The sequence below is a fragment of the Choloepus didactylus genome, chromosome 10 (genome assembly GCF_015220235.1).
Source record: "Choloepus didactylus isolate mChoDid1 chromosome 10, mChoDid1.pri, whole genome shotgun sequence".
NCBI classification, from domain to species: domain Eukaryota; kingdom Metazoa; phylum Chordata; class Mammalia; order Pilosa; family Megalonychidae; genus Choloepus; species Choloepus didactylus.
Genome location: NC_051316.1, coordinates 56,858,541 through 56,877,600, shown reverse-complemented (window position 1 = coordinate 56,877,600; position 19,060 = coordinate 56,858,541). Strand labels below are relative to the sequence as shown.

The 19,060-nt window shown below is 38.4% G+C and overlaps 1 protein-coding gene across 6 annotated transcripts in view; it reads left to right on the top strand.

The window, feature by feature from the left end:
- PTPRD (protein tyrosine phosphatase receptor type D) overlaps positions 1-19,060 on the top strand; it is a 529,199-nt gene that overhangs the window by 355,308 nt on the left and 154,831 nt on the right. For 4 of the 6 annotated variants that reach the window (XM_037796885.1, XM_037796887.1, XM_037796886.1 and 1 more), the window contains 4 exons: positions 1,934-2,051; positions 7,909-8,496; positions 8,934-9,034; positions 10,136-10,395. In XM_037796885.1, coding sequence (XP_037652813.1) covers positions 1,934-2,051; positions 7,909-8,496; positions 8,934-9,034; positions 10,136-10,395 — 1,067 coding nt within the window. The remainder of the gene's footprint in view (positions 1-1,933; positions 2,052-7,908; positions 8,497-8,933; positions 9,035-10,135; positions 10,396-19,060) is intronic. The other 2 variants (XM_037796889.1, XM_037796888.1) reach the window with 1 other exon arrangement.

Sequence of the window (19,060 nt, the reverse complement as noted above, 5' to 3'; positions counted from 1 at the left end):
ATGACCCAATGCATAAATACATGTATACATTTAACTGAAGTAAAAATTTTACAAAGCAATACTTCAGTTTAAATATATCATAAACTCTAATATTTTGTTTTCAAGCTTATCCTATTTATTTTTTTAAAAATTGCTGGTCTTGAGAGACTAAATTGATTTCATGACCTCCTATATATATTATTATCTGCAGTTTCAAAACAGCGATTTAGTTGAGAGATTAGAGGGATAAGAGAAAGCAAACAGAGAAACAAGTAAAAAGGTGTTTTTTTACTAATTTAGTCATGAAATAATAAAAATTCAGCAAAATTGAAGCAGCAGAACTGAAGACAGGACAGTTATGATCAATATTTTAAAGAATGAACTGGCAAAAACTTGCTAAGAATTTGAGGAAAAGAAAGAAGTTGAAGACAGCCCCTAAGTTTTGAAGATGTATTACTGTTCATTAAAATATCAAAGGAGGGAGAGCATACTTCTAGGAGTTATATTTAAGCTTTAGATAAGTTGAATTTGAGTTAACAGTGGATAGTCAAGGGAAACGTTATGCCAGATATTTACCATGTATTTGTCACTGGAGCTCAGGTGAGAAACTAGGGTTAGAGATGAATTTGGGAGATACGCAGAGATAACTATGTAAGGTTTGGAAAGGAATGCAAATGTTTCAGGCCTGGAGAGATGTACAGTGGTCTTCTGCTTCTCAGGGAATGAGAACTTTTAATAGGCAGGGGCAAAAGGTGAAGGAGAAATGGGGCAAGAGGCATTAGAAAAAGGAACTGTCGCCTTCGTATCAGACACAGCACCCCACAGAGTATACTGACACCACCAAAGCAGTGTGCCCACAGCTTAAAGAATGAAAATTAACCCAAGAGATGATATGAGATGATATGATCAAGGCAGATAATATTGTACCCAGCTGAGATTATTCCACTACAGAGGACTTGACCAGTTTCAAATTGTGTTACTTATATTATCCTGTAACAATCTGTGCAAAAGGAAGGACACACATGGTTAGCCCCTGTTTTATAGATGAGAAACTTAAATAAGGCTCAAAGTGGATAAATCCCTTGCCACATATTTTAGTGATAGAACCACATCTTGCTTCTTTTTTCCTCCTAACGTTACCTGCTTTCAGTAATAGCCCAGAGGCGTGTGAGGTTGGCCTTGGAAAAAAATAATGAACAATAAGAATTCAAGTCCTGTTACATACTTTGGTTTTATGGCCTATTCTAGAAACCACCAGAAAATTCTCCCAGATGGGTAATGATTTTAGTTCATAGCCCATACAATTAACCAATAATAAAAGTCTCATATCCTAGGAAACTTCTCTGACTCTCTGCATATCTAAGTCCAACAGATCAGTCATTTGGCAAACACTTAGGTGGTGATAAAACAGACCGTGTTGGCATCAGCTCCATGAGCATTATGTGGGCCAGGCTGCAGCCAGTGCATATGGAGAGCTGCTGGTATAGATAACGGCTAGTGCCTGGAGTGCTCATTATGAACCAGGCATGGTTCTAAGTGTTTACCTGATTTAACTCATGTAATTCCACCAGTAACCCTATGGGGTCCTAGTATTACTACAATTCTCAGATAGGAAACTGAGGCACAGAGTGGTAACGTCACTTGCTCTGGATCACCAAAGTAGTAAGAAAGCACAGTCAGGTTTAAATTGAAGGATTCAGGAAGTCTGTTCCAGATTTCACACTTTTAACTACTATCCCTAAGAGCTGCCTCTAGGATCACTGAAGACCCCACTTGCATGTCCGCATGAAAACGGATCGTCCATAGCATGAGCTCCAGGCATGAAATCTAAAGTGTTTGGCATGGCTACAGAGAACATTCATGCATGATCACAATGAACATGTATGGCCTTGTTTTACTCCCATGGCATTCACTTAGTGTTTTGAGTCAGTGTCATTCCATTGTGTCATTTCAGGACATGATCATTTCTGGGCTACAGCCTGAAACATCCTACTCCCTCACCGTAACAGCCTACACCACCAAAGGAGATGGCGCTCGCAGCAAGCCCAAACTGGTGTCCACCACTGGGGCAGGTAATCATGACTGTGTATGTGTTTGCCTTGAGCATCTCCAGGCAACAATAATACTGATTTTCCAAATGGTACAGATTGGTCCTAGTATGCCTTTATTATGACAAAATCAGAGATCAAAAATCTACTATGTCAACTTTTGTTTGTTTTTGACACATAGTCCGGGAAAGAAAAAAATAACTCGAGTACATGCTTTGCCCACATTATTCAATCATTCAGCAAGAAATTTTCTGAGCATCTACTATGTGTCAGACACTATTCTCAAAACAGGAAACACAATGATCAACAAAAACAGAAAACGGCCGTGCTGTCCTGAAGCTTACTATTTGACCAGGACATAGATGATAAACAAGAACAAATAAGCGTAAAATAAAATGTCAGGAAGGGGCATGCTGAAAAGCAGAGGTGGGTAGCCCAAGGAGCATTATGGAAAGAGCAAGTGCTCAGGGAAGGTTTCTTAGAGAACAGATATTTGAGCTGAGACTTGAATCTTGTGATGTATCAAGTCTGTGAAGGCCTGGAAGGAAGACTCTCAACAGAGAAGTCATTCACCTGCAATCTTTTCCGACCACAGACCCCTTTAGAAGAGCTGCCCTCCTGAACAGGGTTGGTGATTTATTTTTTGTCATTTTCTCTACCTCACCCCTTGCTGTGGGGATTCTAAAGAAACCACATTGTTGAAAAGATGGGAATCAGGAAAACCAAGAAAAGCAAGAGGGCTAAATAGCCTAAAATTCCTCTTTCCTGAAGAACAGAGCATCCTCAGTGTTCTTTAGGGTTGCTTCGGTGGGCCCATTAGGAAAAGCTGGCGTGAGGGGAGACCTGACATAGGAAAACCAGTAAATTAAGAGATAATTACAAAACAATTCTCCTCCAATCCCTTTATGCCACAGGCTCCCATGGAACGTTTAAGCCATGATTTGATTTACTCCCCCCGAATCACTTCTCACACAACTTTTAGGAACACACCTCTATGTAAAGGCATAAAGCAAAGAACAGCTGTGATGTGAGGGCCCTCCTGGGTGCCGTGCTCACTGCCAGATTTATCTAAATGTCATAAGATTTGCCTCGTTCACATCCTGCCACCTGGAACTGCCTCAAGCAGCAGGATTACAGATGGCAAAACTCCTTCAAGGCAGAGTCTTCTGGGCTTTTTTTTTTTTAAGAATATCATAGTATCAAATTAATTTAGTGCCCTGCATAAGAGATAAATGCTCCATGGGGGTGTGCTGATTATCTGGCTATGAAACCAGCCTTTTTTGGAACATAGACAATCAAAGGTAAAGACCCTGAAATTGAATCCCAAAATGAAGAAAATACATTTCCTTCACCTACATTTGTAATTATCCCCTGATAAGCCTGAATTGTCTTATATGAGGCATCAAACCTTATTGCTCATAAGATGGTAGTCATGTAAAGAGGAAGAGAATGTGGATGATTTATAGCCAAGGAATGTGAATCCTGGAGAAATGCATGGTATTGTCTATTTTAATTGCCACTATGACTAGCTCATCACTATTTAGTATTACAGAGAAAATTATTTAGGATTATGGATCTTGTTCATTATGTAGAACTCCACTGAAATATCCATTCACAATTTCAGATCACTTTAATCAAAGGAGATGTGGATACTGAGACAGTAAGGACTTATAATTTAGATGCCTGAACACTTACTTTCTTGAGACCTCCTCACTGAGCATGGGATGGAGGTGGGAGAATCCAAATTTATAGTTCTTTTAAGAGAAAAGCTCTAGTTTTCCTGTGCTGCCAGCCTACCAAGCAAAAAGTATTCCCTAGTCATGGTTTATTCCTTTGCCATGTGAACATATTAATTTCTTTTGTTTGGCATAATGCAAAAAAAAATCCTCATGTATTTATGTGACTGTGGAGACTTACTGAATTTATCTTACAGATGAGAATTTCTAATGATCACAATTATAAGATTTTTTAGTTGCAGCTTCCATGGAAAATTCGGGAATTCTCATGAAATTTTCTTTTAATTGTAAAATTCCTGATTATGAAATATGTTTCTATGATCCTAGAATCTGTTAATGACTGTACCTTTGGAACAAGATTACTGGTTTATAAACTTAAGCAATCCATGCAGGATTCATGGAACATGAGTTATGCTTTTGAATAAAATATTGGCCTTTTGTTTCAGTGATTATGAAATTTTCATAGTTTCTTTATTAATACTCCCATCTTTCTACATCAAAATAATTGGTCTACAGCCTGAGGCGTTGAAGTTTAAGGTCACCCAACAGATTTGTTGGTTTGAAATCTTTTCTCTATAAATTTCAGCTATGTTTAAGTAGGATTGAAAAGATGACTATGACATGGAGAACTTGGAAGTAATAAGTATGGACCAATCAATTATGATTGCTGCTGCTTTGATGTTAAGTTAAATTGAGGCTACATTTGGAGCCATTGGGAATGAGTGCCTTGGTTTTGATCTCCAGTGATCATTATTGCTCAGACAAAAAGGGGAAAGAGCAGCACATTTCTGAAGTGCCAAAAGACTTTTAAGAGGGAAGAATGTAATAAGGAAATAAGAAGAACTTAAAAGGTAAAAGGGAGAAGAGTTTATGTGGCATAACCTAAATTAGAGTTACCTTATTTCCTCTGTGGCTGACCCCTCCTTGCTTCTCCCTGTATGTTCACTAAAACACTGCTAAAGATGACCTCCAGGACTCCAGAGCAACTGCTTTTTACTCCATCATGCTAACCCTCCAGCTTGAATGCTGGAATAGGCAGAACCATCGGCCCCTCAGCCAGGATGGCTTTTAAAAGTGGTCCACACAGTAACTCTAAGGCATTGGGAACCCTGAGCCTGTCTTCACATATAGTATTTCCTATGCCACCTCTTTATTTCCCCAACCAACTAAGTATGTGCTTATTAGAGGACATGAACCCTGCTGTATCCATCTTTATTTTCCCACCCAAATGCCAGTGTGCCAGTGGACAGGTTTTTGCACAAGGTAGATGGTTGGCAAATATTTTTTTACATAAAGTTTCTGGAAGCTGGAAATGGGATGATTTCATTGCCAATATATGGAGTTTGGGTGAAAATTTTTTAACCATATATGCATTGATGCAGAATTCTCGTTCCTTTTCATTTCATTTTGTTTTCTTTCACTGCCTAGATGAAATACCACAACTGCCCCAGAACCCTTACCTAGAGCTCATTGAATCTGCGTCTGTTATTCACACACTTCAGGGACTTTAGGTATGCCTTCACGGCCCAGCCTCTCCTGAGGCGATATTGGGAGTTCTTTCCCCGGCTGTCTCAGCATTCAGTTCTTGCCTGAATCCCTCACGTGTGCCTTCCGGTGCTTTCAGCTGGTTGTCTCATAGTTTTCAGGCTTAGTGAAACCTCTGCCAGGGAAAGGAAAGACTGTTGTAGGCCTGGCAATGGAGAGCAGGCTGTGATGCTCCTGTCAAAGCAGTGGAAGCCAGTAGATGAGATCTGGTGCCCATGTTTCTGGGGCATTACTTTGATGTCATGATTCCAAGCCCACAGCCTTTTATCCCAGAACAAGAAAGGACATGCCAGCACTGGAAAACAAAAGGCATTAATCCAACCCAAGCGTTGTCTACCACAGAAGGAGAGATGTACGTATTCATAAGCTCAGGGTTTTTTTTCCTTAGAATTTAACAGTTCAGTGTATTTCTCCAAATTTCTACCAAAGCAAAATTATAAGCTAAAACATCAGAGAACAAAAAAATACCCATATCTGAATGACGAGTATTATTAGAATGCAGTCTATATTTAAATCAAGGGAAAAAATCTTATTATCCACCCTGGCTTTACGTGCATATTGTAGAAACAAAATGTGTGGTGCATACCATTAAGCAGTTCCATGGATTCAGAATTTTAGAAAATTTTAATAAACTGTATTGTCTCTATGGACTGTTAAGAATTAATAGTTAGGTCTCCATTCAATAATTTTAGCTGTGTTTCAGTTATAGAAGGATGTATACTCAGCTGAAAGCCCCATTTCACCATAGGTTATTCCTAGCAGAAATTCAGGTATTTTACACTGAGCACCATCACTGACATTTTAATTGGCAAATCATTTAAGTGCTGAATAGTCATAAAGAGAAATTAAAGATATCTTCCAATGTCTACCTTAAGGGGATATTTTCAAATGAAAATATTTTAAAATTGAAAATAAATGGAATAATTCAGGGACTCTCCGATTTATGAATGACTTGTGTTCCAGGAATACATTTGTTCGTTGGTTGTTAAGATCTACGAGCGCATTTACCCATGAGACACCATGGCACACGTGGTGTTCTGGTTCTGGGGTCAGCCCTCAACACACGTACGTGCAGCTGCCATTACAAACCTCAGGAACTGCTCTTCCCATACACTGTGGGTTAGCTGGGTTATGTGAACTTACCATCAACCTAACCAGTATATGAAATAAACAAAACTATTGCTCCATGGGTTAAAGATAGAGATATCTTAGTGAATATGTTCGGGGGCAAAGCACATCACTACTTGGGTCTCAGCCTTCTGAAATATAAAATGAAGAGGTTGACCATATCATCTTTGAAGTTAATATTCTATGTATTATTTCATCATCATTCTCCTTTTTTACATTTACATCCCCATGACACTATTTTTTATTGCCTTTCATCCATTAGCATAAAACTGCCCTCCCTTTCTGTTGTTGTTCTTCCCATTTCTATTACTTGAGTAGTTTTGGTTCTGGCCATACTTTCTTCTCCCTCCCTCATCCCACCCATTCCCAAAGAAATCCCAGGCTCTGAGTTGTTTATCAGCTCCTTCTCCGTGGAATTCCAGGAATAACTGTTCTCCATTAAAAAAATAATTATATATATATATATATATGTTTATGTGTTTGCAGATGTAACACAGCACTGAATGGGTAGATTAGAATTCTTTACAAGTGTTTCTGACCTATTTAAATTAAATATAAATAAATTCTATACTCATCAAAAACTACCCTGACCACAAAAAGCTTAGTATTCTGATTATGAACAATTATAATTAGTGTTAATGGAATATAAAGCACTGTGCTTAGACTTCTACATTCATTTTCTCATTTAATATTAACAATAATATGAAGTAGGTCTTAATATGAAGATGAAAAACTTGATGAGGATAACTAGTGTGGATGGTAAAGTATAGATAAAATTACAAGCTAGATACATAGCTTATCAAAGCAATATTTTGCATATTTTGTAAACCTTTTAAGGTACATAGCAGTATAGTTAAGTGGTCTATGGATTCAGACAGACTTCTGTTTGTTTTAAAGCTTTTTCACTTATTAGGCAATTGACCTTAGACAATTCTTCACCTCTCTGGGCCTCAATGTCTTATTATATGAAATGGCGATAATAATAACTAATCAGAGAGTATAGTGAGGAGTGAGGAATGCAAATCAAATGAGCTGCTACATGTAACGCTCATAGAACAGCGCCTGCTGCATTGCATGTATTCAACAAATAAATATTCATTATAATTATTATTCTTATTAGCTGTATCTAATTGACTAATTTTTGCTTGGATTGATTTCTCCATGGCATGAAACTTTATGTGTGAGGCTTTTAAATGTGAAGATGTTAAACAATTCCCTTAAATTATTGTTTCCATAATAGTCCCTATTTTGTATCAGCTATGAAATTCTAATATCCCAGCCTACCTTTGTAAAATAAGAGGAGCATATTTTCAACAAAGGTATAAAGCCCAAGCATTGTTTCTCTGTTTGTTTGCTTGCTTGCTAAAGATAAAGAAATGGAAATGCCAGTAGAGTGGTATTCCCATTCCGCAGTGACGGGATGGTGAGCATTTATATTGGCTGTTCTTACCACTCCAACCCTTATGCTCCAGTTCCAGGGAAACCCCGGCTTGTGATCAATCACACTCAGATGAATACTGCTCTCATTCAGTGGCACCCCCCTGTGGACACATTTGGACCCCTTCAGGGCTACCGTCTAAAATTTGGCCGCAAGGATATGGAGCCACTCACTACTCTTGAGTTCTCTGAGAAAGAAGATCACTTTACAGCTACAGACATCCACAAAGGAGCATCATACATCTTCAGGCTCTCAGCCAGAAACAAAGTGGGCTTTGGGGAGGAGATGGTGAAGGAGATTTCTGTTCCAGAAGAAGTCCCAACTGGATTCCCTCAAAATCTCTACTCCGAAGGCACCACTTCAACCTCCGTCCAGTTATCTTGGCAGCCACCTGTCCTGGCAGAAAGAAATGGTGTTATCACCAAGTATACACTTCTCTATAGGGATATCAATATCCCTCTTCTTCCGATGGAGCAGCTTATTGTTCCAGCTGACACCACTATGACACTCAGTGGCTTAAAACCAGATACCACATACGATGTAAAAGTACGTGCTCACACGAGCAAAGGGCCCGGGCCATATAGTCCCAGTGTCCAGTTCAGGACACTCCCCGTGGATCAAGGTAGGATTTGTCTGCTTATGGCCTTCCTCCTTTAAAGGAATGTTAGTGTTTGGAAATCAGTATTTCGAAGCTATAAATAACTGATCGGCCCATTCATATTAATAGGTTCAGCAAAAACCAAAAGGTAAAGTATGTAAAACTTAATACATTTTGGATGCCTTAGATTTCAGTTTACGGAATGTCAAGTGAGTCTGGCTGACAGCACCCCAATGTCCTCAGGTAAGGAAAGCACAATACAGTTAACTGAATTGGAGAGAAAGGAGAGGTCTTTATGAGAATGGGGTGTTAAAATGAATGCTCTAAACAGGTAGGCACATCATACTTCTGCTTCTGATCAAAATAGACAGCATCTAGCTTAAGCCCTGTGGTCCATGGTGGAGAAGGACAGGTCGTACATTTTTAGAAGTAGTTTCAATACACTATTTTTCCTTTTCCAGCAGTGTTTGCAAAAAATTTTCATGTCAAAGCGGTAATGAAGACTTCAGTGTTGCTGTCTTGGGAGATTCCAGAGAATTATAATTCTGCCATGCCTTTCAAAGTAAGTTGTTTTCTAATGTGTAAGATGTTACGGGTTAAAGTGGAGAGGGCAGTTTGTCTGGGTAAGTTATTTGCAAAGCATGCAGACTGCTTTGATTCAGCCACATGTACTTGCTGTTCTCATAAGTGGCTTTCACGTTAAGAGGTTGTTTGCTTCTTTGGCAGTGTGACCTTTCCATTCTAATGAGGGAACAGACACTCAAACCTAGGACTAGCATTATTGTAGGTCACCTAGAACTTCTCACTTGAACTTTTCACATCCAAGCTACTGCTTTTGTTTCTCCGCCAGAGAATGAAATTTATTTGCTTTCTGCCTATTGATAATGCAGTTTACCGGGTGTTTTTTGACCTGAATTCTTTGCACATTTTGAGCTCTGATTTGGCCTTGAGAGATGTTAGCAAGAGGTATAGAAAGTAAAAGTAAATGTAGAAACAGGCATGGAAACCTTTAAGAAAAAAGTGATATGGATAATACATTGAAAACCTGAGGCATTTCTGCATATGTTCAATTAAGATCACATGCCACTGATGGTCACAGATTGGAAAGATATTATACCTTTCTTTGTCATGGATTTTTTGTTATTTTATTTATTTCAAGTAATTTACAAGACTACTATTAAATGTGGGCTTTCAAACACATTCTCTTAATAAATGGTGATCTGACATTACTAACTGTCCTTAGATGTGTAAGGAGAGATAGGTTGTTCTTTAAAAATATATATATTTTTTATTTTAGAAACATAAACACAACCTTTTTGCCCTTTAACCACATTCAGATATATAATTCAGTGTTGTTAATTACATTTATAACATTTTGCTACCATCACTTGTCATCTATTACCAAAACTTTTCCATTACCTCAAACAAAAAATCTGTATGTTTTGTATTTTTGATACATGTAGAAATATTATAAAGTTACATAGCATGAACCAAAAGGAAAATTGATGCAATCTCTACAATTGTAAGTACTCATCGGTTTAGGAATTTTTGGAAAATAGAATTGACCTGATATGCATTTTCCATAAGCAAGTGCAAGTTTGTTTAGAAAGTGTGTTTTACCTCTTTGATAACCAAATCTCTTTGATTGGTTGTATTTCTCTAGATTCTTTATGATGATGGGAAAATGGTAGAAGAAGTGGACGGGCGAGCCACACAGAAGTTAATTGTCAACCTGAAGCCTGAGAAATCTTACTCATTCGTGCTGACAAATCGTGGGAACAGCGCCGGTGGGCTTCAGCACAGGGTAACAGCAAAGACTGCACCAGATGTGCTCCGTACAAAGCCTGCCTTCATTGGGAAAACCAACTTGGATGGCATGATTACCGTGCAGCTGCCTGAAGTACCTGCAAATGAAAATATAAAGTAAGTTGATTGAAGGGTTGGAGATGAAGGAGGGGGACTAAGAATTGCAGGTTAGCAAGAAAAGAAAATTGTGTCTCAGTGTTATATTGGTTGCAAAAGGGTATATTGCTATATATAGGGAAAGATTCTTCTTCATAGGCTCAGTTTTCTTATCCATGTCTGCTGCACTGTGTTTTCTGTATTCATTTTAACACTGATTCTCATTTATGTAATAAATATTATGTTGAGTGTTTTCTATGTGTCAGTTAACAATGTTACTAAGTGAAAATAAAAGACACATAAAGCATACAACTTAATATAAAGGAGTTTATATTCTAGTATATTGAATAAGGTGAATATTTGAATAATTAACATTTGACAAAATATTATAATTGTGAGGAAGACTTACAAAGTACTATAAGGTCAAAACAAACTTTGGGAAATTAGATAAGCAAAAATGTTACGCAACACTGATATTATATATGTGTGCTGAAAGATAGAAATTTCAACAAGTAAAAGGTCAGGATGACATTAGAAAAAAAAATGAAACTTAGCAAATGCAAGTTTCTAGTTTGGGTGGAGCTTAGTATAGAGGCCAGTGGGCCTGAAGTGGAAAATTAAATCTAATCAATTGTTCCAGTTTGCTAATGCTGCCATTATGCAAAATACCAAAAATGGATTCGCTTTTATAAAGGGGGTTTATTTGGTTACACAGTTACAGTCTTAAGGCCATAAAATGTCCAAGGTAAGGCATCAATAATAAGGTATCTTCACTGAAGGATGGCCATTGGCATCCAGAAAACCTCTGTTAGCTCAGAAGGCATGTGGCTGGCATCTTTTTGCTCCCAGGTTGCATTTCAAAATGGCATTCTCCAAAATGTTGCTCTTAGGGCATTTTGTCCTCTCTTAGCTGCAGCTCTACCCAAAATGTCACTCTTAATTGCTCTGAGGTCCCTTTGTTTGTGAGATCTTTCTGTAGGACTCCAGTGAACTAATCAAGACTCACCCTGAATGGATGGGGCCATATTTCCATGGAAACATTCAATCAAGAGGTCACACTCTAATCAGAGGTGTCACTCACAGTTGGGTGGGTCACATCTCCGTGGAAACAGCCTAATTCAAAGATTCCAACCTAATCAATACTAATACATCTGCCCCAAGATTGTGTTAAAGAATATGGGGGCATAATATATACAAACCAGCACATCATTTAAAGTTTGTCCAAGGGCATATAAGTAGTTGTTAACAGTGCCAATGGAGGGGAAAAACTGTATTCACCAAAAGTGTATTAAGTATAGGTACTATGGTGGAAGCCAGGTAATAGAAAAGGAAGATGGTACTAACGGGATTGTGCTAATAGAGTAGTAAAGAGAGAATTATGAAGCAAAAAAAGAAAACAAATTATTATAGAAGAAAAATTGTGTTCTACAAATGAATTCAAGATTCTCAGAATATATTCTGGCCACTCCAGGGAAAAGGAAAGAGTGAAAGACAAGACTAGGAAAGTACTTGAGGGGGAAAGTATCAGAACATAGGAAATGAAAAGCAAATCCCCTGGTTGTGTCTTAGATAATTCACATTTACTGTGTTTCTTAAAAATAATAGCTTAAAGTTACCCATCCGGCCTTCTAGATTGGTTCATGAGACAGTGGGCAAGTATTGCAAGAGGCTCTGTTGTATGCTGTGCCATTTGCAGTAGTTGGTAGTTTCAAGTTAGAAAGGCTGCAGCTTTTTGTTCAGTATTCCACAGTAGGAAAGAGGGAAAGAAACAGAACTGGTTCCGGAGCTGTGGGGTGGGTTTCTAACTTTTATTTAGATGAAAGCTATCTGAAAGAATGCCTCCAGTTTTTCTTCCAGCAAAATACAGAGTTTATGATTGAAGGCCGTTTTATTCACCAACAGAAAATTCCGGCTGAGATCATCAGGAGTTCTTGAATCCCCAGCCCCCAACTTCTGACCACCTAAACACAAAACTGTTTCTTGTAAATGTAATTCAGACCCAGATCTTTGCTTCCATGTTCTGTCAGACTTGGTTCTTGTGTTTTTTATGTGGAGATGCAGGGGGTCTCCCACAGATAAAAGCTCAATTTCTCCTGAAAGAGCTGTGCAGGTTCTGCTGGTGCTGGCATGGGGGTTCTGTGGCACTTCAGCCTTCTCTTTGAGTGATTTTGGGGGTCTGAATGCCAGTCAGAAAATACAGTGATGCTTTCATGTTCAGAAGCAAATTGTGGTGACAGCAGGGAATTTCTATGACTTTACAGAGCTGGATTTTAGTATAGGTGTTAAGAAAAAATATACCACACAGATTGTACTAACAGAAAAAGCTGCCAGGAGCTATCAAATATAAATTAAATTCACAGCAACCATTTTCTGTTTATGCAAAATGGAAATGAAAAATAAAAACATTTTATGAAATTTTAAATTCCTTTGGCTTTTAGGCTCTCTTACATTTGCTTCTTTAAAAAAAAAAAAAGTATTCCTGGAAGCATGGCTTAGAAAGTTGCTTCATAAAATTTGTGGGCCACTCTTAGCAGCTTAATAAAATGCTAATCACATGTTTGTCAATTAAAGAAGTAAAACCTTACATTTGTATAGTGCTTTATAATTTGCTGAGGATATAAAATGTTTTATTTAAGCCTCACAGTAACTCTGTCAAGTATATATTCTTTTCCACATTTATAGATGAGCACTTTACAAATGAGGAAAATGAGGCTTAAGACAATTAAGTAACTTACATATGTCAACATACAGCCAGAAAGTTGTGAAGCCTTGATTAAAACACAGAAACTGGAGGGATCGTTCACCCTGCTTTGGTTTTTCTATGGTTAATTAATTTGATTTAGGCAATATATTCCCAGATGACCAAAGCAGGGGGAAAAATCAAAATTATGTGAGGAACATTATTCATCATTAAACTCCGACACACATTTTAAACTCCCAGTTAAACAATGAGTTTGAAAATGCTAATACAGACTGCTAATACAAAAAGCCTGACTGAATTTGAAGTGGGACTTCCACAAAGACCACAGCTTGCCTTCCCATATAATTATATGGAGTTGGGTCCCTTGATGATAACATATTAAATAAAATTAGTAAAACTTACTTAATATAATTAAAATTCTGAAGGTTAGATTTAATTTATCTAACTGAATCTAATTTACTAGGTAAAAAACTTCCTTTATAAGTAGTTAGGGTTTTCCAGATATATAGATTTTGAAGTTATTTATTTTTCTATTAGTTTAATAGTGATAGTCTGTGTTGAAAAAGGTGTTTTGAGCCTAAACCCCAGGCTTAAGGAATATAGATGGAGAGTCTTCGAGTTTAATTTTACCCATATATAAAGCTGATTCAGCCCTGAAAGCTCAATTTTTTTCATTTCAAGCAAGTTCTTTCAAGTCATATGACATGGTTGATAGGAATTTGTAGGACACATACTAGCTCCTGATTTCACTCCTACGATCTGAATCATCTTATCTTTTTTTAATGTCCCATGAGATTAGAACAAGGTTCACCACTAGTAAAGAAAATAACTTTTTTAGAAAAGAGTTATATTTTCTATAAACTCTATTTGACCATGGCATTGCTGGTTTGGAGAAAGGAATAAAAGCTTTACAAAATTATTTGAAGGTTGGAGGTTCTAATGCAGGAGAAGAACCCCAAAATGTTTTTGGCTGCATGATTCAGGACAGTCATATGTCCCTGAGAACCACTGAACCCAGCTACTTCCACTTTTCAGTGGGGAAAAAAGAACAACAACAAAACCTCAGTGATAAAATAGCAGTTAGCAACTTTAGGACAGATTATATTTATATCTGCTTTGGCAGTATTTTTCTAAATATTTTAGCAAGTCTTAAACAGAATTAGAAAATTATAAACTAAAAACAGTGCATTGAGACCATGTAATAGGGGTAATTGATCTCATCAGAGAAGTCAGGGAAGGTTTCATTTAAGAAATAATAAGTGAAGTGAGTTTTAAGGGATGTGTGATGGTTTGAAGCTGCATGTACCCCAGAAAAGATCATGTTCTTAAAGCTAATCCTTTCTGTGGATGCAGACCTCTTGTGGGCAGAACCTCTTGATTAGGGTATTTCAGCTGTGGCCTGCCCCAGGTGGGTCTCAATCCTCTTAATGGAGTCCTTTATAAGATGCTGAGAGAGAAGGACTCACACAGAGGCAGAAGCTCAGAGAGGAAGCCACTGAAGCCAGAAGCTGGAAGCAAGGAAACCTGGGAAAGAAAGGAGTGACCTGTAGATGTTTCCATGTGCCTTCCCATGTGACAGAGGGAGAAAGCACTGCCTGTCGATGCCTTGATTTGGACATTTTCATGGCCTAAGAACTGTAAGCTTATAAGTTAATAAATCCTCATTGTAAAAGCCAACCCATTAACATTTTGTCAGCTTTAGAAACCTAAAACAGGAAGAGTTAACTTGGGACAGGTAGCAGTGACAGAAGGTTACAGGAAGGTGTAAGAGGATGTGCAAAGGTTCAATAACAGAATGGAGCAAGATAAGATTGAGGAACTGAAAGCTGATGAGGCTGTTGACTCAGAGGTCATGGCAAGATCCCACAGGGTCTTACGATGCCTTTTGGTGTTTGTCGTAGGGGAAATGGGGATGCATTGAAATGTTTTACAAATGGTAAAGCACAATCCATTTGTATTTTGAAATGAAATTTCAGAAACTGGACTAAAGGAGGCTAAAGTTGATGGAAAGAGAAAGGTAGAAGGCTGTGTAGTAATCCAGGCATGAGGCAATGAAATAAGGGGAGGTGGAGAAAAGTGAACACACTCCACGTAGATTTGGGATGTGATGGGACTTGATGATAGATTGGTTATGAGGGAGGGAGCAAAAACATGGTCAGTGATAACACCTAGGTTAATAACAGGTGTGCTAAAATGGTGGTGGTGCACTTTTGGAAGATTTATTTCATTTTAACCATGGTAAATTCAAGGTACTTTTGTGACATAGCCATGGAGGTATAAAGTTGTAATTGGGTATACCTGTGGAGTTCAAGGGAGCGGTCTGGGTTGATGATAAAAACCTGTGAGTAATTTGCATCTAGATGAAAACTGATGTCCTGACGAAATAGTTTCAGTGCTGAGAGATTCCAAATGGAGTCGAGAGGTCACTCTGGTGGACATTCTTATGCACTATATAGATAACAGCTCTTAGGCTTTAATGTACCGGAATAGCTAGAAGTAAATACCTGAAACTACCAAACTCCAACCCAGCAGTCTGGACTCCTGAAGACAATTATATAATAATGTTGATTACAGGGGGTGACAGTGTGATTGTGAAGACCTTGTGGATCACAGCCCCTTTATCTAGTGTATGGATGAGTGGAGGAATGGGGATAAAAACTAAAGGACAAACGGGGTGGGATGGGGGGATGATTTGGGTGTTCTTTTTTCACTTTAATTTTTTATTCTTGTTCTGGTTGTTTCTGATGCAAGGAAAATGTTCAGAGATAGATTGTGGTGATGAACACATAACTGTGTTATCATAGTGTGGACACTGGACTGTATATCATGGATGATTGTATGGTGTGTGAATGTATTTCAATAAAACTGAATTTAATTAAAAAAATAGGTAAATCAAAAAAAAAAAAACAAAAAAAAACTGATGTCCTGAGCAGGAATGAGTTCACCTAGAAAGAACATAGTGAAGAGAGAAGTCCTTGTGCAGTCTTGAGAAACTCCCAACATTTAATAGCTATGCAGTAGATAAATCCCACAAAGGAATTCAGGATAGGATAGTGGGAAAGGTAAGTAGAATAACCAGAAGAGGTGTGTCACAGAGGAAGGGCTGAGAAAGTTTCCAAAGTTTATCAGTATTGTCAGATTCTGGTAAGACGTCAGGTAAAAAGAGGATCAGTGAGGTCACTGATGACCCTGGCAGTGGCAGTAGCAGTGGCAATAAGGTGAAATACTGTGCAGGAGCTAGAATGTAGTCGTCTTGGAAGTGAATAGAAGGTGAAGAAATGGGAAACAGCAAAAACATGCAGCTATCTTAAGAATTTTGGTAATAAAGGGTAGGAGAGAAGTTGGGTAAAGAATGGAGTGATATGTGGTTTTTTTATGCTTTTTAAATGTGAGGTATTTATGCCTGGTTTTAAGCTAATGGATAGAATCCAGTGGGGATGGAGAAGTTTGAGATATATGCTAGTGCAGGGATACAGTGTTTGGTAAAGTTCCTAGGAAAGTGAGAGATGGGAACCAATTCATGGAATAGACATCCTTAAAAAGCAGGGGCAGTCCCAAAGGAACGATATTGGTTTGAGTACAAATAAAGGTAGGTTTGAAGTTTGGAGAATAGCAGGGTTAGGTAACCTGAGAAGTTAGGATTGCTAGGCAATGCTGAGGACCTGTGTTTGCAGGTCGTTATTCTGCCCTGATAGATTATATTCTCCAGCTGTATTCAGTTGCTTGCGTTCAGGCATGGAGAAAGGCAAGCAGAGCTTTCAGTGAAGGCAGAGTGGAGAATGTGGGCTTTAGAAAGGAAGAGCTCAATGATCTGAGAACCCAGAGTTGTAAAGGTTTTCAGCCCTGTAAAGGTTGAAATCACCCAGGATGATGGCAGAGTTTTGGAGGAAAGGAAGTGTGGTGGTTTGAAGCTGTGTGTATCCCCAGAAAAACATGTTCTTAAGTTTATTCCATTCCTATGGATGTGAACCCATTGGTAAGTAGGCTCTTTTGATGAGGTTACTTCAGTTAAGACATGGCTCAGCCCAATCACCATGGTCTTAATCCTTTTACTAGAGTCCTTTATTAGTGGAATGAAATTCAGACAGAGAGAGAAAGCCACTGGGAGCAGCCAGGAGCTGAAATTCAGTGGAACCAAGAGAACAGAGAGGCCAGGGGAGGCCACAATGTACCTTGTGACAAAGGAGAAAAAGACCAAAAATCACTTGCAGCCAGCCACAGAACATCAGTCTTTGGGAAGAAAGCATGGCCTTGATGATGCCTTTTATTTGGGATTTCTTTTAGCCTCAAAACTGTGAGCAAATAAATTGCCATTTATAAAGTTCTCTGACCCATTTCATGGTATTAGTGTGAGCAGCCCAGGAAACTGAAACACGATGACTGTGAACTCTGCAAAGCCATCTTCCATAAGAGAAAATAGATGCCGGGGAAGTTGTTAAAACAACAGTCATGGCGAGAAGGGCATAATATAGGCGAATTACATGGACTTCAAAAAACAAAGGCTTTGTTTTGTTGTATTGTGTTGGCAAGAAGGTGGAAAATGCATGCCTGGAAGAAGCAATGAGAGGCAGGAAAGAAAGAAACCTCAAGCCCTGACTCAGGTTTGTGGTGAAGAGGAGGGATGACTAAACAACCCACATGTAAGAAGGCTGCAAGGGGAGCCAGATCCTCAGGGTTGTTTACAAAGTTCTGGTTGCTGAGAAGACAATGGAAATGTGTGGATTTAGACCCAGGCAAGACTTCCAATAATTCTGGAGTTCAAAATTTCTAATACCCCATGTCTTTCAGTGTGCAAGAGCTGTTTTTGAAACCATATCCACTTTGACTGCCATAGGCTGATGCATTAGAGATCAGTGGAGAGAAAAGGTTATGGATATATGGCCGTTCTGTTAATTAATTAGTATGGGGGAGGCTATTCAAGTCTTATCCCAGCCATAAGGAATATGAATAGTTGGGGAGTGCTGCAAAAGAAGAAAGAATGGATTCTTTTTTCATGTAGAAAATTGGCAATTCAAAGTATGAAGGCAGAAGAAAAATTAATAGAATTCATCAGCCTAACCTTGATTTACAAGATTCTGAATGAGGACAATGGGAGCTGTCTGATAATGTGTAGTATCATTACCTTAGGCGAAGAGAGGCTCTCGTGACGTTGTGCTCTTGGTAGTGAAAAGCAAGAGGTTCCTTGACAAGTGTGTTTATCAAGTACATCTGCAGTGTTATTTTGTATGCTCAGTTGCAGCCTCTGTCATTCTTCTTCATGCTCATTTAACATGATAGACTTGTTTGGCAAATCCTTCAGGTGATGGGAGGACAGAAAGAGGACGGAGCTTACTGTGGATCATGAAATAAAGGATATTGGCCTCTCTTACACACTCCAACTCTTCTTTCTCCTCAGCCTCCTCAATCATCATGATTATTTGTAGTAAGGAAAATAAATGGCTAGGCAATGTAATCCTGTGCATCTGTCGATTAGTTGCTCAGAGCACCATGGAAAAAGGGGTGTGGTGTATTTGACAAGTTCCAAACACTCATCTCAGGGAGTTTTTGCTGTGACGTAGTGAAGAAGGTACTTCACCTGTATCTCTCCCACCTGATGGTTTGTTGGTACTAGCCAGTAACAGCTGGTATCTGGGTAGTGCCACATGCCACCCATGGCACTAAGCACTTGGTGTTAATTTTATTTATTTTCCCCCAAAATAAGTCTGATTTTATGTACCCCCATTTTTCAGAATATACAATCAAGATTCAGGGATCTTAAATGATCAGCCCAAATCACGTAGCAAATTAGTGGTAGAGTCATAATTCTAAGCCAGATATTTCTTCAGATACCACATTCTTAATCAGAGCACTCTAGAGTACCTCTGTCCAACAAGTATTGTGCAAGCCACATATGAAATTTTAAATTTCCTAGTAGCTATGGTAAAAAATAAAAAGAAACAGGTGAAATTAATTTTAATAAAGTATTATAGTTAATACAACATATCC